General features: G+C 40.6%; 3 protein-coding genes across 3 annotated transcripts; 2 read left to right on the top strand and 1 right to left on the bottom strand.

Moving 5' to 3' along the window:
* The first annotated feature begins 899 nt into the window (after positions 1-899).
* Positions 900-2,436, top strand: LOC122649200. The gene is made up of 5 exons (XM_043842581.1): positions 900-1,069; positions 1,172-1,287; positions 1,398-1,811; positions 2,016-2,140; positions 2,186-2,436. Exons 1-4 carry the CDS (start codon positions 931-933, stop codon positions 2,079-2,081), a joined length of 735 nt encoding a protein of 244 aa, XP_043698516.1. The 5' UTR covers positions 900-930; the 3' UTR covers positions 2,082-2,140; positions 2,186-2,436.
* A 2,277-nt stretch (positions 2,437-4,713) lies between these two features.
* On the top strand, positions 4,714-8,334 carry LOC122642090 (microtubule-associated protein futsch-like). The gene is made up of 2 exons (XM_043835509.1): positions 4,714-4,934; positions 5,042-8,334. The coding sequence occupies exons 1-2, from the start codon at positions 4,793-4,795 to the stop codon at positions 8,332-8,334; spliced, it is 3,435 nt and encodes a 1,144-aa protein (XP_043691444.1). The 5' UTR covers positions 4,714-4,792.
* A 1,231-nt stretch (positions 8,335-9,565) lies between these two features.
* Positions 9,566-18,378, bottom strand: LOC122649008. The gene is made up of 3 exons (XM_043842352.1): positions 17,924-18,378; positions 11,543-12,878; positions 9,566-11,095 (listed from the first exon to the last, which is right to left on the bottom strand). The coding sequence occupies exons 1-3, from the start codon at positions 18,339-18,341 to the stop codon at positions 9,892-9,894; spliced, it is 2,958 nt and encodes a 985-aa protein (XP_043698287.1). The 5' UTR covers positions 18,342-18,378; the 3' UTR covers positions 9,566-9,891.
* Positions 18,379-19,727: the final 1,349 nt, after the last annotated feature.

The following is a 19,727-nucleotide window of genomic DNA, read 5'->3' as shown; positions in this document are numbered from 1 at the left end:
TATATAGTGAAACCTGCGCTATAACACTAAAATAAGATGACAGGCTACAACACTGTGACTGTGGCCCCCTCTGCATCTTGCAAATCATGTACTAAAATTCCAGTAAAAAAGTGACACTGTTAATGGAGATTTTAAAGAGAGCCCATATGATTGGCATGCTTCAGACAGACAATGGTCCCATCAAGTTCACGAGGTTGATGAATACAAGGATCTGTAATTGTACCTCATACGAGAACGTTCTCTAGTCCGGAATCTGGACTGAAAGCTTTTTTGATCGTATACAGTTACAAAACCAGTACGCTTGGTTTTGCTTTAAAGTGTAATTTCAACTTTTTAGTGATGGGATACGAAAGGGGAGAAAGAGAATCGAGTGACCGAGAATCAAGATGAAGAGATTTTATTCTTTCAAAGATCAAACATTATACTCTAATGAATAGCTCCCAAAACTATAAAAAAAGTTTATTCTCTCTCTCCCTCTCTCTCTCTCTCTCTCTCCTTCCAAGTAAGATTACTCATAGACCAACTAATCATTTTAGAATAATAGTGTGTTTCACTTCCATCAAGATCGCTATAGGCCCTTTTTCTCTTCACCCTAGTCTGTATTTTAGACTTCCCCCCTTTCTTTTATTTTAGTTTCTTTACCCTTTTGGTGAAAGTTTTGCTTTTCTTTTGGTTCAAAACAAAACAATGCCTCTTTCAATGTGTAACAGAGTAGGACTGTAAGGAAAAACAGATTTGTTCACACTCCTAGACCCTTCTGTTCTGTGTATGTTTGTCCTCCACTGACCCTTCTCGTAAAAAGAGCTCTCTCTCTCTCTCTCTCTCTCTCTCTCTCTCAAAATTTTGAAAATCTTTTATCCCCATTTACTCAAGGATACGGGTTAACATAAATAAGTTCTTCCACTTCCAAGTCCCAAATAAGAGCAACTTATGGAGTTGGGCAACACTTCCATTCTCGTCATCTTCCTCACTGTGCTCAGTTTACTCCAACCTTTGAATTCCAAAACTATAGATGTGGATGAAGCTGCAGTATGGACAAACCCAAGTGTTCATATAGGCGACTCTCTGTGTATGTATCATTTTATTCATTCATTCTGTCTTCTTAGCGATTTAAAGTAACATATAACCCTTCTCTGTTCTTCTCTCATTTTTTTTTTGTCTCGATCACCAGCTTTCAAATACGAAAATGGCTACAACCTCTATATTTTTCACGACAGAAAAGCTTTCAGTCTCTGCAATTTCACTCAAGCCACGCTTCTCCGCAAACCCAACTCCACCTCTTTCATGGTATAAAGTAGCAATATATATATATCCATGCTGAAATGGTTTATTTTCCTGTTCGTTTCGTTTCTTTAATGCAATGTTGTATGTTTGTTTGTTTTATTATTGGTGGTCAGTGGAGCCCAAATCGGTCTGGTTTTTTCTACTTCTCTTACAACTTCAACAATGGCTCTCTCAAGGCCTGTAACGAAGGAAAGAAACTAGCCATCAAGGTTATTCCACCACCGGCAACGGACAAATGGGCTTTATCGCCGGAACTTTCACCAGAAGCTGCACCATCTCCGATCTCCGGTGGAATTGTCCCTTCCACTCCGGCTTTCCGGTGGCCGTTTCATCGTCATCAACATCAAGGAAGTTCACCTAGTCCGGCACCAAGCGTAATCCCTCCGCCCAAGATTCCGTCCATAGTGCCGGACACGGGTGGCGGCATTCCCTTCATTAACAGTAATCCGGCGATGCCTCTCCCTACTGGTAAACCGGACTCTACAACAGATCACCCGCTGGCCATGTCTGGTCATGGAGGAGGAAAGGTAACTCAAATTCCCTTTTCTCTCTCTCTTTTTATTTTATTTTTTAAATGAAAGCCTTTCTCTTCTTTTCTTGACCATAAAGTAAATGTGTTCTCTCTTATCTTGGGTCTCCCCCTTAAAAAATAGTGGCAACAACAATAAGAATGTGTGAGAGAGAGAGATGATGATAATGGAGTTTTGATTGGATTGGTTGCGGCTGTGCAGGTGCATGTGGTGTGGTTGCTTGCAGTTCAAATTACTCTCTGGTGCTTGATTTGGGTTACTCTGTAAAAAGAGTGATGGGGGGTCATGGGTAGGGTTTGGTTAATTCAAAGAAAGGCAGGAAAGAGATGCTTCTGTTGAAATAGAAAAAAGAGGGAGACAGACAGAGAGAGATTAGACAGAGGTGGGGCTCTGTTTAAAACTGCTTTAGTCCCCCCCCTTCCCCCACTGTAATCAATTATGTGATAGTTTAGGAGAGCTTATGATGTATTGTACTCCATTAATGAGAAATTAAGTAGAACTTATAGTCTCTGTGCTTGATTAGCTTTGATGGGGGGACGGGGATTTGGGAAAGAAAAGCTAAAGTTGTGTGCCCCAGTCTCCCTATCTTGTAATCATTGCAAGCATTTTTTCATCTTTCTTCTGTTCTAAATTCTAAGCCCGCCTTGTACCCACTTTCTTTCTTTCTTCCTTCTCTTTTCTGAATGTCTTTAGACTCAGCTTTACTGTTACCAGTAGCAGTATACTGTCATGGTTTCTGGGTTAGGTCTTAGTGAGAAGACCCTTAAGTCCTTAACCGTTAATTGGAAGGATTCAAGTGTTATGAGGGTTAGGTGCTGCATGCACTGGACACATTGAGTGGCATATAGTGGTACCGTTTTCCGCTATTGAGAATGCCATCCAAGACAAGGGACCACCACTACCAGTCTCTATGGATTCTAATTGGAATTTCATTCTGATTATAATCTATCAAAATCCTAGAGAATGAAATCACAAAGAAGAAACAAACATTAAGATTTTGGGGTTTTTTTTTAAAATTCAAAGAAGCTTTACCTTAAAAAAGAAAAAAAAAAGTGAAGAACAAAGTATTTTCATGACTGATTCTAAAATGGTTTATGAGAATCGGCATTTATCAGAATCGGTGATTCTACTGATTCCAATTCGAATTTTTAATCCATGGTACATCACTCCGAGATCCTACATTACCTTTTTTTTTTTTTTTTTTTGATACAAAGTAGACTTATTTATTAAGACCTGTCCAACCCATGGAATATGAGTTACAAATTTCTGCGAACCAAGGAATGAAAATTGACCAATTTATCTCACATGTAAGAGACAATGCCCTCCGAGCAAGAGAGTCAGCCGACTCAGCCATGCTGTTAATCTCTCTTGGAATGAAAGTGAAGGAACACTCCTTCAAATTACTAGCAAGGAACATGAGTCGGGAATGAATTTTTTTGTCGTAAGTGTTGAAGGTTGAAGTAGTCTTCATGATGGAAGAGAAGGTCTAACCAAGTCGGAGCGCCAAGTCCGATTGTCAACATCGATCAACTCGGATACCTGCAAAACATGAGGAATGCAAAGAGGAGGATGTTTGAGTCTGACATTAGGTTTTGAAGGTATCCATTAGTCGTCCCAGATGTTGATACACACCCCAGTACCCACAATCCAAATAACTCCTTTGAGGAAGACTTTGGGGCCTTCGATAATAATCCGCCATCCCCAGGAAAGATTGGATCACAATCGAGCTTGCAAGAAGTCAGATTTAGGAAAATACGCCTGCTTCATAAAAATTGCCCAGTTGCTTGTTGGAAATTTCCATAATCTCCATGCCAATTTCCCCTGTAATGCCTTATTTTAAATTGCGGAATCTCTAAAACCCAAACCTCCTTTCATTTTAGAATTTAGACCTACACAAACACCTTACAATTTCATTTGATCATGAACCTGGAATTACAAGCTTCAGCTAAAGATACAGCTTTCGTTGGAGTATTCTCTTTATGTTTTTTTTTAACTCCCTACCGCCCCCCACTCCCATAGCAGTAGTACTTCTTTGCTGGGTTTAACACTTTCGACTAACCATTGCATGGCCTCTGTAGACTATTTTTTCACCCTCCCAAAAGAGTGCAGAAAAGTGATTCGGTCTTAAGCTTGATTTGAATCTGGACTGGCCGATCCATTGCATAAATTGGGGCTGGGGCCCGGCTGGCATTACTGTGGGTACGGCCAACACCAATGCTTTAAAACTCTAGAAAATAATGGATCCGATTGCTTTCTTTCTCTGACCCATTCCTAGCTGAAACCACATCTTAGTAAAGAAGAGAACTGAGAGTTGTTTAAACTTTCCTTGTATGTGCCCGCACATCAGTTTTTATGTGAGAACCAAGGACAACCGTTGATTTTGTTTCTGAGCAAAAAGGAACCAAAATTTCAACAAAAAAAAAAAACACAGTTGCAGTATCAGGAGGATTTCGTATCACGGACACACAGAGCTTCTCTAACAAAGTAACAAGGGAAGAGAAAAAGGTAAAAGTGGAAATCAACAGCAGACTTAAGCCAGCGGCAAAGTGAGAAGGTCTGGTGTTCGTTCTCGCCGGGATTCTCAGGGAAAATCCAGCGATACAGGGACTGGTGGACTCTCTGGCCGGAGAAGGTATCTTTTATCTCTAGTTGGAACAAACCTGGAAAATAGTTATAGTATTGATTCTAAACCTGAATCTCACCGTTCTTAGGAGATTGTCCTTATAATACCTTTTACCAATCCATACATTGGTGGGATTTTTTCTAGGAAATAAGTAATCGAAAAAAAAGGCACCTACCCGCTTTAATCGAGAGCCGCTATCCAGAGTCCAGAAAATGAAGCAATGGATACGTTTAGTATCCAAGCATCTAGCAGTCTCTCTTAAGATTTAAGCCCTACTTCTAGGCATCTATTATCCATTCTCTCCTCATCTCCATTTGATCCGCTCAACCTCAAGGAAGGCTGGGAGAAATCATCGATGGAGTTGGAATTGGGACTCAAAATCACCAGAACCAGAGATGATCTCACCTCCGAAATCCGAATTATCAAAGATCGCGCCGGTCCTCTCTTCCTTTCTAGAGAAACAGAGACCATGTTCGTCCTCACTGCCCACCTCAAAGGTATGAGAAATCCCAATCCATATAAATCTGTCACCCTTCCCGTTTCCTGTATTGTTGTGGGTGCCTGTGTGAGTTAGTTTCCTAGCTCAAAATTAAAACCAATGCAGGCTTCAAGCGAGAAAGAATCAAGATCGCGATAAATGAAGACGGAAATCAGATCGCAATAAGCGGAGAGAAGTCCATTCAGGAGATGGTGATGGTGAAATGGATAATGTATAAGAAGGAAGCAGAGATCAGGGAATTCCGCAAGGCCTTTTGGATCCCTGATGGCATAATTCTGGATCAAATCAAAGCCAAGTTCAACGAGGAAGACTCAATTTTAACAATTGTAATGCCAAAGAAGACCAGAGGAATTCGAGGGATTGAAATTGAGGAAGTGAAGCAAGAAAATTCTGATGGAGAGACATCTGAAAGGGATGATGTTCAAGACGATCTTAAGCCAGAAACTGAAAAAGACGATCCAATTGGAGAAATTACATCAGAATCACCTAAAATCTCACATGAAGAAGAATCACCAGGACTTACCTCATCAGCGACCATTGAAGTTCCTGCTACAGCATTACCTGATAATAGAGAACAGGTCGTTAGACCAGAGGAACTCAAAGTTGAATCAGATGGAGAGCTAAACCAATCAAATGCACCAGATTCACTGTCCTTGGAAGAGATGGCACGGGAAGACCTTCCTACAGTACAACCAGAAGAGACAGAGGAACTCAAAGTTGAATCAGTTGGAGAGCTCAACCAATCAACCGCACCAGATTCACTGCCATTGGAAGAGATGGTAAGCGAAGACCTTCCTACAATACAGCCAGAAGAGACTGAGGAACTCAAAGTTGAATCAGATGAAGAGCTCAACCAATCAAATGCACCAGACTCACTGCCATTGGAAGAGATGGAACGTGAAGAGCTTCCTACAGTACAACCAGAAGAGACCGAGGAACACGAAATTCCCAAAATTAAGGCACCAGAATGTGAACCGCATGAACATGATCTCACTCCAGTTACTATAGGTCTTCATGAACCACAGACTCCCGAGACTAAGAAGACCACAGGATTTCGAGGGATTGAAATTGAGGAAATGAAGCACGAACATTTTGATGGAGAGACATCTGAAAGGGATGATGTTCAAAAGGAGCTTAAGCCAGAAACAGAAAAAGACGATCCGATTGGAGAATATACATCAGAATCACCTAAAATCTCACTTGAAGAAGGATCATCAGAACTTACCTCAGCAGCGACCATTGAAGTTCCTGGTACAGCATTACCTGGTAATGGAGAAGAGATCGTTAGACCAGAGGAACTCAAAGTTGAATCAAATGGAGAGCTGGTACGCGAAGAGCTTCCTACAGTACAACCAGAAGAGACCGAGGAACTCAAAATGGAATCAGATGGAGAACTCAACCAATCACACGTACCAGATTCACTGTCGTGGGAAGAGGAGATGGTACGCCAAGAGCTTCCTACAGTACAACCAGAAGAGACCGAGGAACACGAAATTCCCGAAGTTAAGGCAACAGAATTTGAACCGCATGAACACGATCTCACTCCAGATGCTACAGAAGGGCTTCATGAACCACAAACTCCTGAGACGAAGAAGACCACAGGAATTCGAGGGTTTAAAATTGAGGAAATGAAGCGAGAATATGTTGATGGAGACACATATGAAAGGGATGATGTTCAAGAGAAGCTTCAGCCAGAAACAGAAGATGATCGGATTGGAGAAATTTCATCAGAATCACCCAAAATCTCACATGAAGAAGAATCATCCGAACTTACCTCACCAGCGACCATAGAAGTTCCTGCTACAGCATTACCTGATAATAGAGAAGAGGTCGTCAGACCAGAGGAACTCAAAGTTGAATCAGACGAAGAGCTCAACCAATCAAACGCTCCAGATTCACTGCTGTCGGAAGAGATGGTACGCGAAGACCTTCCTACAGTACAACCAGAACAGAGGAAGGAACTCAAAGTTGAATTAGATGGAGAGCTCAACCAATCAACAGCATCAGATTCACTGCCGTCGGAAGAGATGGCACGCGAAGAGTTTCCTACAGTACAGCCAGAAGAGACCGAGGAACACGAAATTCCCGAAGTTAAGGCACCAGAATGTGAACCGCATGAACACGATCTCACTCCAGATACTACAAAAGGACTTCATGAACCACAAACTCCTGAGACGAAGAAGACCACAGGAATTCGAGGGTTTAAGATTGAGGAAATGAAGCGAGAACATATTGATGGAGAGACATCTGAAAGGGATGATGTTCAAGAGAAGCTTCAGTCAGAAACAGAAGACGATCGGATTGGAGAAATTTCATCAGAATCACCAAAAATCTCACATGAAGAAGAATCATCCGAACTTACCTCACCAGCGACCATAGAAGTTCCTGCTACAGCATTACCTGATAATAGAGAAGAGGTCGTCAGACCAGAGGAACTCAAAGTTGAATCAGATGAAGAGCTCAACCAATCAAACGCTCCAGATTCACTGCCGTCGGAAGAGATGGTACGCGAAGACCTTCCTACAGTACAACCAGAAGAGAGGAAGGAACTCAAAGTTGAATTAGATGGAGAGCTCAACCAATCAAAAGCACCAGATTCACTGCCGTCGGAAGAGATGGTACGCGAAGACCTTCCTACAGTACAACCAGAAGAGAGGAAGGAACACGAAATTCATGAAGTCAAGGCACCAGAATGTGAAGCTCATGAACACGATCTCGCTCCAGATACTACAGAACCGGAACAACGACTTCATGAACCACAAACTCCAGAGACGCCTCAAACTCGACAGATTGGAAATGAAGAGCTTCCTCAAAAAGAGATAATTCAAGTTCCTGCTGCAGAACCCAAGCCAGAACTAAAAGAAGAGCATCGAGATCCAGAAATCGGACCACCAGAGACTCCTGATCTAGATCAACCAGTAGCTCAAGAAATTGAAGATCACGAACTCGGCGTAGCAGAGGAAGCGCATGAAGAAGTACCAGAGGTCCGAGAGGAGGAAATTGAATCGGAGAAAGCAGAAAAAGAAAAATCTCCAACGGCAGAGCCGAAGAAAAGCGTATGCGACAGATCGACTCAAACAGAGAAGTGGCAATCAGAGGAAGCAGATAAAGAAGAATCTCCTAAGGCAGAGCCGAAGAAAAGCGTATGCGACAGATCGACTCAAACAGAGGAGTGGCACTCGCGAGAACCTCCGTTGGAGGAAGTTGAATTGGAGGAAGCAGATAAAGAAGAATCTTCGAAGGCAGAACCGATGAAAAGAGTCTGCGACAGATCGACTCAAACAGAGAAGTGTAAATCGCGAAAACTGCCGTTGTGTCCCAGTCTCTTCGCGGGATCGTTCCTCGTCTCTCTTATAGTGCTCGTAATTCAATTGCTTAGAAAGAAAAAGAAACGATAATTCCATACTTAATGCCCGGTTTGGTATGATTTCTATTTCAGAAATTATTTTGTTTGATTTTACATTTTATTTCACTGAACTAGAAATCAAATTGAATAAAAATTCTGAAATAGGTGAGAAGTCATTTTGATTTTGAAATTAAAATTGATTGAGCCGAGGTATATTTGATGGGCAAAACAGTAATTTCATGTTAAAAATAAAATATCACCTTTCTTCTTTTCTTATGATCTCACACAGACTCTCACCGCCGTCACCGCCACCACCATCAACGCCCTTTTGGATTTCTTATTTTTGAGATATTTTAAATTGATGCAATAAAAAAGTAGTAGGCCACCATCTATATATTGCACCATGGAACATTGAGTCGCAAGGTTACCACCATCCAGTATTACTGATCACAAGGTTCTTAATGTCTCTCTACATTGGTGATCTTAATGCATTGCTTCATTCCTTCACCTTTTAAAACACATATATCAAATTACCAATCCATATCCCCAACCAACTCCTCTCTGAGAAAGAGAAATTTTTTCCCATGGTCATTGTGGTCTCATTGACAAAAACTAACATGATTGAGAAAGAGGTGTCCACTCAATAATAAGCTTTTAATGAACTACCAAAAAAAAGCATTACTACAAACAAGCTCTTAAGAGTTCAACAATCAACCACGAAATTCTGGAACCTCCATTTACCTTGGTGTTTCTTGTTTAAGATGAAGAAGCTAGAGCATGGTAAATACTCAGTTCAGGTAATAATTATCAAATAACCTTTTTCTTATAAGTTAAGGAAGGAAAAGGGAAAACCCCTTGCAAATAAGAAGTTATACAGAGTATCTGCCAATTTAGATAACAATCTGTACAAGAACAAAGCAATGCTAGAAATAACATGAAACAAGTAAAATGGATATGATAGAAACACTACTAAGGAGTAATAAGGACCCCATTATCATCGTTAGGATGTTTATTCCGACAAATACATACACCAAAAACTTTACATTTCTCTTATTCATTTGTCCCTTTCTGGTTCTTTGTAGATAAATTCCTTGGAGAAAGGTACGACCATAATCTACAAGGAACACATTTAGGCTATAAGGCATTCTAATACTGTAAACAAAAACTAGAGCAAAAATGAACTGCACCCCAATTCAAGCCATGCTGGCAGAATCAGTAAAAAGATCCTCCTGGCGACGGTGAAAACAAAAACATGGGATTGGAATAGATGAGAGCAAGGATCATGGGATGAATTAATATGACATGACCATAACAGGCCCTATAGTACATTTGAAAAGAACAAAACTTTGAATTTGAAAATTCTTGCTATGATTTATGCTGTGGACCCACCTCTGGGGGAAAATTAATCAAATGGAGAACTAGAAAGGTTGCAAGGCAAAACAGGAGGCTCAGTAGAGTTTCCAAGTTTACAAGATGATTGGAGATTCAAATTATCATTCTTCATCTGATCAAACCATCAAACTGATGGGTATCCTAGTCCCCTTTAATTTTGAATTGTCGAACCGAGGGAATGGTAACTATTTATTTATTCTTCCAGAACATTCAACCCTCAACTCTGCATTTTCGTCTCAGCCGACTTTTTCAAGCTACCCAGTATGTTATCAATTAGTTTTTCCTTGTCATCACCTACTGGATCTGAAACAAAAGAATATTTCTTCATTGGCTTTATTTTGTGCCCACTGTTTGCCACAGAGGCTTTGATCTTCATCTCAGCCCCAGACGAACTTGAAGACTCCGAACCAATTCTGGAACAATCCACAACCTCCTCGACCTTCTCTGATTGACTATTGCTACCAGTATCATCCTTGCTGCCGTACCATGAGTCAAGAATCTGTAATAGAGAACTATCTTCCTCACATCTCCTGGATTTTCCTAGCCCTTCTGATCGATCTAATTTCACATTCTCTCCTTCAGAATCTGAAAGCTCGTTGTCATCTGATAAACAATCATCATCAAAATCCATTTGTCCCTTTATTTCTTTTTTTGCTTCCGCATTGAGCCTTGATCCTGAGTCATTTTTGTAAGAACTTGTCTCAGATACTGGTCCAAGTTCCTCCCACACAGAGTCACGATAATTGTCCTTCCTTGTTGAATTGGATGATTCACCATCTGAGTTACTCCACTTTCCAGTTCCATCACTCTCTACACTATTGGGAAGGGCAGCATCTGAGCCCAGAAACCTTGATGTTTTATTGGCAGGTAGGATATAAGTTGATTCTATCTTCACCTCTGGCATTGTCTGTAATAAGGGTGCCAATTTTGAGTAACCAAGCATGTGATAATCAAGAACGTAACCATACCTCTCCACAAACAACCTTTTGAAGGATCCCATATTGAATCCCTCTGGGTATTCCTCCAAGATCTCAGTCACAAGCTTCTTGCAATCAGCTAGGATCTCATGTCTGGCCTTCCCAGTTCCAGAAGGTCTCTTGTTGCTTTCAGTTGAACATGCTGCAGGTTGAAATTGACTCCGGTCCCTCTTTTCCACCCCATGTTCTGGGAGGCCTTGCAATTTTAACTCAGACTGAGAGAGCTTAGAAGAAAAGATAGAACTCAACCCATTTGAACCAGGAAGATTGTAAGACCCTGTTCTAGCATGATGAATGAGTTTAAATGGAGAAGTTTGTAAGGGGCACTCTTTCACCCATTTCTTCTCAGAGATTAACAAATCCACCAAGTGAAGGAGATCATTTTCACTCAGATTATTAAGAACTATGGGCCCTTCCTTTTGCAGCTTTTGTCCCATCTGTTCCCTGGTACAAACAAAGCAATAAGAAGAATGTTCTTTTCTGAATGAATTCACTAAAGGATAAAAAATGAGATCGACTATGGGATGGGGAGAAGGTCAACAAGTTTCAAGAAGCACAGCACTCTGATACAGATAGATGGAATGGATGACCAAATTTGCCATACGAGTGCTCATTACAAGTACACAACTCATGACAAAACGTATGAAAAAAATACTATGTATTCTGCTCTGCTATTCTTCAGATGCCCCAAATGTATGACAAAATTCTACACAAATAAAAAAGAATGTATACTATTATGCAGTATAATTTAAACGAGGCAGTAATGAGAAACTGAAATTCTCATGGCCAGAAACTTAAACAAATGACAAAAATAAGAAGGTCAAAATTGGCTGAAAAACTATTGCTAGCACTTAAAGCCAGAAATTAATGAAAGGGACAAAAAATATGTACCTGGTCTTCGATTGAGAAACAAGGATTGAACCTTTAGGAGTACGTATAAATAAATCCATCTCAGTCCAGAAAAAGTCTTTGGAGAATAATTCGTTATATTTGTTCAGCTCCTTGTGACATTGTCCATTGTCATCATTGTCAGGATTTCTGCTAATTCTCCAAAATCTGCACCAGTTCACAATTTTGTTAAACAGTCCTTCGCTTGGGCCTGATTTCTCACCACTTCCTACAGAATCCTTGGTTACATTCTCAGCCTGAACTGTTTGAGTTGCATTTAATGATGATGATGAAATTGATGGACTGGAACCAGTAACTGATCCAGAAGATTTTTCCTCAGATTTTGTCTTCTTAGAACCATCAGATGTACCACATTTCTCTGGAGTGCTATCTCCTTTCTCATTAGAACCCCCATTTTTATGACCAAACCATGTCCTCCGGATTCTGTGGAAAAAACCTACTCCAGATGTTGAATCCTGTTTCTCCACATTAGCAGGATGGCCCACAGTCATGGGCTCATTAATCTCTTTCTGGGCAAGTGGAGTAGGCTCTTCAGCTTTTAGTGGAGGTGCTGGTGGTGATGATGATTTCTCATTCACAATTGCAGTTTTAGCACTGTCACAACCATTTTGCTCTACCGTTGCAGCTTGGTCTGCATCTCCATCATTAGTTTCTGGCCCTGTAGATAATTTTGAATTGGACTCAACTGCTTCAGCACTGTTTGCAAGAATGCATAGTCTCTGGCCATCGCCCCCAGGCAGAAGCTTCAAAACAGTCGGCATAGATAAAAGCAAGTGAGAAAACTTTTTGTATCCAAATAAGTCTTTATCCATAGTGACATTACTTTTTGCCAGCTCTGCACGAAGAGTTGTAATAGGAATTCCTTTGGGGTACAAGTTCAAAATATGACGAATTTGACGCAGAAAAGCCCTAGGGACTGGGCACGGCTTGGAATCTGTTCCAGCTTCTGGCAAATCCTCAGCACGTGAACAAGCAGGTTGTTCCATCTCTAAGAAGGGGTCCTCTAGTGGCCCCTTATAGTAACCGTACCAAGAACCATAGGGACCATCTGGAGGTTGGTTAAAATGCTTACCAGTTAGGCTCTCTCCTCTAACAAGAGCATTCCATTGCCACATTATACTGGCAGCACTACAAAGAACTCCTGGTGCAGAGTCGGTACTTGCAAGCAATATGTTATAATTATTCATTCTTAACCGGTGTAACACATTTGCAAAGTCCCGGTCCCCTGAAATTAAAAAGAGGTGTGCAGGTGGAGGGTTTTGAGACACCCAATGCACAAGATCAATCAGCAGAGACCTATCGGCACTGTTCTTCCCACCTACAAAGGAAAAATCATTTACACATTGAAAAGGATGAGGCCCTATTTGGCAAAGAGGGGGAGCAAAGAGAAGGATATATTCATACTTGTCAAAAAAAAAAAAAAAAGAGCTAGGCCCATAGTAATTATAAATAGTATGAAAGAAAGAGAGAGCAAGAGATAAAGGATCACTTAGCCTCATAATATTTTTAACCCAATTCATGACAGATAATTAAGCAGAAGAATCACCAAAGAATATTATATTGTATAAAAAATATAAAAAGATCGGCTTAAATTCCACTCATAAGCCATCATATCTTACAGTTTAATTTAGAAAGCGGATTGATTAGCCTCATAAATAACCCAATTCATAGAAGAAAATTATAAAAAAGATGAGAAGAATCAACAATGACTATTATAGTATTTAGTAAACAGAACCATTGGTTATTAGCACCATTCCACAAGCCATCAGCTCCTGCACTTTAATTGGTCTTGGGTTCAAGTCATATTAAAATGCATATACTTGACATTATACTTCAAATGTGATGTCTGCTAACCATGTCCTATGGTCCAATGGTTAGGCCATCAGATGGTCTAAAGATCCAATCGCTGAACTGGGTCTTCCATTGACTTTTACAATGCTTCTATGTTTTGGAGGGTTTCCAAACTGGTATGATGACATGATTCTGGTAAGGAGTGATATTATTCCGGATGGGAGAAGCCAAAAGAACACGGGGAAGGCCACAAATGACTTTGGGAGAAGTAGGTGAGCAAAAACATGAAAGGCTTAGAATTAACAATAAGTATGGCTCTAAATAGAGCATCTATCAAGGCCTTGCATAGGCCCCACTTAGGCCCCAAGGCCATCAGAATGGGCAAGGCCTACACTCGCAGAGTTTGTTAAACAACTAGGCCCTCGCCTTGGTAGCCAAGGCATTACCCAATTGATACCATAACCTTATGAAAACGTCCAAACCAAGCTCTGGGCGATTGCTTCAAGCCATACAGTGCCCGTTTCAGTTTGCACACTTTCCCTTGAGTTTCCTTGCTAGAAAAGGCAGGAGAAATTTTTATATTGATGGAAATACATTACCAAAAGAGGCTTATTTTGATGGGAATAAGTCTAAGGTTAGGTTATATACATGTTGGGCCTTTGGTCCCATGGGTTTTCAATGTAATAGATCACTTTTATAGACCTAAAGTAGGGTAAATAAGTTGCATACGGGATTAGACCTTATCAAAACGTCCAAACCATGCTCTGGGCGATTGCTTCAAGCCATACAGTGCCCGTTTCAGTTTGCACACTTTCCCTTGAGTTTCCTTGCTAGAGAAGCCAGGCGTAATTTCCATATTGATGCAGATACATCACCAAAAGAGGCTTATTTTGATGGGAATAAGTCTAAGGTCAGGTTATATATGTTGGGCCTTTGGTCCATGGGTTTTTAATGTAATAGGTCCTTTTTATAGACCTAAAGTAGGGTAAATAGGTTGCATACGGGATTAGCTTCTATACTTAGTTTACTTTCAGGTCTTAGTGTCATAAATTGAACCAGTCCAAAGCTGGTTGAACCAGTGGGTCAATTTAAGTTGTCTTTTGTTATTGCATTTGTTTTAAGTTGTCATGTGACCACTTAAAGAGGTCACATGGCTTATTTTAGGTGACTTTTTTAAGTACGGGTACATAGGTTGCATACGGGATTAGCTTCTATACTTAGTTTATTTTCATGTCTTAGTGTCTTAAATTGAACCGGTCCAAATCTGGTTGAACCAATGGGTCAATTTAAGTTGTCCTTTTTAATTAATTTGTTTTAAGTTGTCATGTGACCACATAAAGAAGTCACATGACTTATTTTAGGTGACTTCTTTAATTAGGGATAAATAGGTTGCATACAGGATTAGCTTCTCTACTTAGTTTATTTTCATGTCTTAGTGTCTTAAATTGAACCGGTCCAAAGCTGGTTGAACCAATGGGTCAATTTAAGTTGTCTTTATTTATTTAATTTGTTTTAAGTTGTCATGTGACCACTTAAAGAAGTCACATGACTTATTTTAGGCTCTTAATAAAATTTGGCCAGGGGTGGAAGTTCTCTTCTCCTAGGCTGAATATGATTCCTAGGACTGTTATGAATTGGCCCCATGGCCATTATAAATAAAGGCAAATCATGGGGCTCCTTTTTACCTCACTATTTTTGAAAATATTGCTCTTGCAAGTTGCTGTTAGCAACTTCCTCATCTTCAAGAAGACTTTTGTCTTGTGTGTGATCAAGACTGGTGGGATTGGTGTTTGATCCAATCGACACCTTGCGGTGTGAAGCCTGGGTGGTTCTTCTGAAGCTCTCCTTCAAGTTGTTTGAAGATTTCATCCTCAAACAAGCTGCAGCCAAGAGTAATCTGCAACTACAGTAAGTTTGAAGCATTCCCATCCCCACATTTCTTCTCCTAATCCTCTATATCCCCAACCCTAGCATCCCCCTTTTTTATTTTCAATTTCCCACAATCCTAAATTACCTATGGACCTAACCAGCCATCACAATCACCTCAAATTTAGATCAAGTACTCCACTGCACTATTGGGAAACTCGATCCTAACTTCAGTCCCATCCACCCACTAAAACCCTAATTCCCCTCATCTCCTTTAATTCCCCAAAACCCCCAACTTCTGCCTAGACTAAACCCACCATCAAAACCTCACCATAAGCTGACCGAGAATCCCTCTCACTCCTAGGGAAACTCGATCCAAAGACCTTCCCCAAATTCCCATTATAAACCCTAGATTCCCCTATTTTACTCTTTTCAAAAACCCAAAACCCTAACCCTATATTGCTGTTAATTCAAATCAGCATACTTCCCTCCGTTAAAACATCACAGAACCTTCATTGTTAGACTCCCCTACACTTACCTAACCTAACCCTAACCTTAATTTCACAAAAAATCCTATTTTGACCAAGCCGATTCACTTGTTCATAACAGATCGTGGTTGATTGGCTCCTAGTTGATCTCCTACCGATCTAGGACTACATTACATATACACCTACTCCTCAAGTTCACCATGTAGAAACGCGTTCTTGACATCAAGTTGTTGTAGCTGCCACCCCAAATTAACAGCACAAGAGAATAACTTGAATAGTGTTCATCTTGGCGACTAGGGCAAAGGTTTCCTGGTAATCAATCCCATAAGTTTGGGTGACGCCCTTGGCAACCAACCTGGCTTTATAATGATCCACTATACCATCCATTTTCTATTTGACTGTGAAAAGCAATTTGCAGCTCACAATATTCTTATTTAGAGGAAGAAAGAATAAATCCCATGTGTCATTTTTCTCAAGTGCCTTTTTCTTCAATCATAGCATCTTTCCATCGTGAATCTGCTAGAGCCTCCTACCAGTTATGAGGAATGGAAACATAGGACTGGGAAGACACAAAAACACGATAGGATGGAGAGAAAGAATCATATGACACAACATAAAAAATAGGGTATTGAGTCTTGAGTGCAAGTCCTTTTGCCCTTGCAAACAGCAATGGGTAAATCAAGAGAACGATTATCATGATTACTAAGATGAAAAGACTCACTTTAGAAGGACAGAATTAGAAGTTTAAGGTTTCAAAACCAAACCAGCCAGTAGATGTCTCCAAAGTTAGGCCAAATGGAGATGAGGTTGAAGAGGAGCTTCATGCCAAATTTTAGCAGATTCTGATGGTGGGAGGCTGAGATATGAAGGTATTCCCAAATTAGAAGGTTTGGGAAATATCTTGCAATCCAGCACTGCACTTGAGCTCCAAGAAGGATCGAGTGTAGGGCTTGTTGAGATGGAGTTCTAATGCAAATTTGATGTGATATCGATGGACAGAAACTTTACATTGTTCTGATTCATTTGTCCCATTCTTGTTCTTTATAGATAAATTCCTTGGAGAAAGGTCCAACCATAATCTACAAGGACCACATTTAAGCTATAAAGCATTCTAATACACTGAACAAAATCTTGAGGATTCTAATACTGTAAACAAAAGCTAGAGCAAAAATGAACTGCACCCCAATTCTTCAATCAGATGCTACCCAAAATCAAACCACCCCCCCCCCCCCCAAGCTCTCCACAAGACCCTACAAGCTGGCCCCATGTGATTATCAAAAAACCTGCTATTACTCTCTTTCCAATTTCCATACACTCCAAGTAATTGCAGCCCAAAGCAGTTCCCCAAATGACAACCTGGATACAAGAGGCAGTATTTTTGCACCAATACACCAACTTAATCTTTCCTAACTAAATAAATCCATCCAATTTTCATGCATAAGAGGGAAATGAATGAAATAGGAAGAAGACAGTCTTTGGATTCATTAAAAAATTAAAAGAAAAACAAAAACAAAACATTTGGAATGTATTGACATTTCATAATCAGATTATTACAGACCCAATCCAAATCAGACACTTACTCTGAAGTTTCAATGAACTTCTTTTGTAAGGGAGTAAGCAGGTGCATGTCAAGGCCTTTAGGAGGCTGATATACTGTTGAGATATAATGCATTTCGTAGAAAGGGTAAATGTTAGTGGGAGTTGTTTTCAGCATACATTTCTGTTGCCATTTTTCACTCAAGCTTCTCTAAGCAAAATAGACTCCACAGTCTACAGTAGACATTAAGGGATGCAGGCCGTAAGGCAAGTGGATTGGTTGTGAGAAGGTTATAGTTTTAGAGAGTCCAGACTCCAGTTGGCACTATCAGTAAAAATATCCTCTTGGCGGCGACCATAAAACCTCTGCGAAAAGATATTGAATCCTTAGCACTGAAATGAAGTAATGGAGGTTTTCGGTGTCAATAAAACCCCTCCAAAAAGATATTGGACGCACAGCACTAGAATGAAGTAATGGTAGTTTTCGGTGCAAACCCAAATTTGAGAAGTAGCCGTTAATCCAAGTAATTCCTCATAGCTAGGTCCACGGTTTCAATCACTTAGTTAGTTAGTTCTTAGTTTAATTTTTCCCAATGTGGTTCTTAAGAAATGACACAGATGTTCCCAATTCCAATGGCCCATGATAATATCTGCTATTGAATAAATTCAAGTTCAAACTAACCGTGAGGAATGTGGTTAAGGCAGACCCCAGTGGAGGAGAGAGCCTCTTGATTCGATCTCGAGATCTGCATCACATCCCCGAAGGCAGTGATAGTGACAGGTCCCTTCATTCCATTAGCTCTAAGGGCAGACATAATTCTCTGGGTCACTTTGAATACGTTGGTCCCAGAAGGTACAGAACAATTCTCGAAATCCCACCAGACCGACACCTTCACGTTCCGGCTCTCTTCGTCGTGATGTCGCCATGAAGAAATTGAAGAAGAAGAAGAATGTTGGGAGGTTCCTGGTCTCCTCTTTGGAAATTCTTCAGTGCTGCTCGAATAGAAGAACAGACAGTGATAAGAGAGGAAATACGGAGATGGAGTAGTAAAAGAAGATGCGGTACATCGGAAGATGGTTCGGCAGCTGAGGTTCTTCATCGTGAATGAGATCACAGTGCTGGATTGTAGGGGTTTAGGGTTTTCCGTATAGGTTGTGTCTTATTTTCATCAAGACGAAGACCAAGAAAGAGATATCCTAAAACCCTGCTTTAAGCCCTACGGCACGTGCGATAGTCCCGTGTCTCCCTGAAAAAAATCCAAAACTGTAAAAGTAATACCTAATCCTCGACTGTTGGATTAGAATCGACGAAACTGGACTCTCCAAAAGTCCAGGGAAATTGGATGACTGGTCATGGGCTTAACGGCGGCACCACGTCCCACCCTAGTCTGTTGGACCTTTCTAGTTTCTACCAATTACAAGGCAAGGAAAGGCATCTCAACAGTGTGTCACCGGGCATCGATTACTTCGCCATGGTCAAATCACATGGCGCAGAAAGGTATCTACGGTATTTGTGTTATATGAAGGTGATCCATTGTGAGTCATACTTTAATTACTGAAGTTGAAATTCCTAGGCTTCTATGCCTTGGATTTGGGATTGGATTGGAATCGATCAAGGTTGATCCCAATTCTAGCCGGTTGTCGCCACGGGATCTGCAGATGTTGCATAGAGACTCATTTCAAGCCTGCTTCTCTGCTTTCCGTCGGGGACAGATTTCTGGTTTAGTAGAACATTAGAATTTTTTTGTGAACCGTTTTGGTAGCTTGTGTTGGATCTGCTTCCTGCTTGTATCTGTGTTTAATTCAGCTATTCTTGATGGAATGACGTTCGAGAAAGGTTATTGTCTGGTTGGAGAACGAGGTTTGCTAGTAAGGAGATTCAGAGATTTGGTGGAGACCTTGTTTTTCAGACTGTTTGAGAGGGGGGAGGGATGCGAGTTTCAGGGAGATTTTGGGACGTCAATCACTTATGTTTTGCCGTCTCCGATTTCTAATCGGTCGGCATAATAAGATCCCGTCTACCAAGAGGTTGCTTAATTCAAAGCGAAAACCGTGTAATCCTGCCATGTTTGAAACAGTACAGGAAGTCGCCATCTACATACACAGGTTTCATAATCTCGACCTTTTCCAGCAAGGGTAAGGTTTCTTTCGCCATTTGATTAATTTTGTTTGGTTCACGGACACCCTTTCATCTCTCTTATGGAAATCGAAAAAAGTCTCAATGTGAAGGAAATCTGTCTCATGAGTTGATATTTGATTTTTCAAATTTGAGTAATGCATTGCCCGCTTCCCTTTGCAGATGGTACCAAATTAAAATTACAATGAGATGGGAGGACGCTAGATACACTTCTCCTGGAACTCCTGCGAGAGTCGTTCAGTACGAAGGTACTTCCATCTGAAGTTATGCTGATTTCTCTGTAACTTATGTTTGTATTTGCATTCAGTTGCTTATTTAGATTGTAGTAAACTTCAAAACCGTATTAGCA

The sequence above is a fragment of the Telopea speciosissima genome, chromosome 1 (assembly GCF_018873765.1).
Source record: "Telopea speciosissima isolate NSW1024214 ecotype Mountain lineage chromosome 1, Tspe_v1, whole genome shotgun sequence".
NCBI lineage: Eukaryota > Viridiplantae > Streptophyta > Magnoliopsida > Proteales > Proteaceae > Telopea > Telopea speciosissima.
This window is presented reverse-complemented; position numbering and strand designations above follow the sequence as displayed.

Excerpts from the sequence above, each read along its gene's own strand:
- LOC122649200 (XM_043842581.1), top strand. The coding sequence starts at position 931 with ATGGAGTTGGGCAACACTTCCATTCTCGTCATCTTCCTCACTGTGCTC. Across the intron at positions 1,070-1,171 it reads TCATATAGGCGACTCTCTGT|CTTTCAAATACGAAAATGGC; the intron begins GTATGTATCATT and ends CTCGATCACCAG. Across the intron at positions 1,288-1,397 it reads CCAACTCCACCTCTTTCATG|TGGAGCCCAAATCGGTCTGG; the intron begins GTATAAAGTAGC and ends ATTGGTGGTCAG.
- LOC122642090 (XM_043835509.1), top strand. The coding sequence starts at position 4,793 with ATGGAGTTGGAATTGGGACTCAAAATCACCAGAACCAGAGATGATCTC. Across the intron at positions 4,935-5,041 it reads CCTCACTGCCCACCTCAAAG|GCTTCAAGCGAGAAAGAATC; the intron begins GTATGAGAAATC and ends AAACCAATGCAG.
- LOC122649008 (XM_043842352.1), bottom strand. The coding sequence starts at position 18,341 with ATGAAGAACCTCAGCTGCCGAACCATCTTCCGATGTACCGCATCTTCT. Across the intron at positions 12,879-17,923 it reads CCTTAACCACATTCCTCACG|GTGGGAAGAACAGTGCCGAT; the intron begins GTTAGTTTGAAC and ends TTTCCTTTGTAG. Across the intron at positions 11,096-11,542 it reads GTTTCTCAATCGAAGACCAG|GGAACAGATGGGACAAAAGC; the intron begins GTACATATTTTT and ends TGTTTGTACCAG.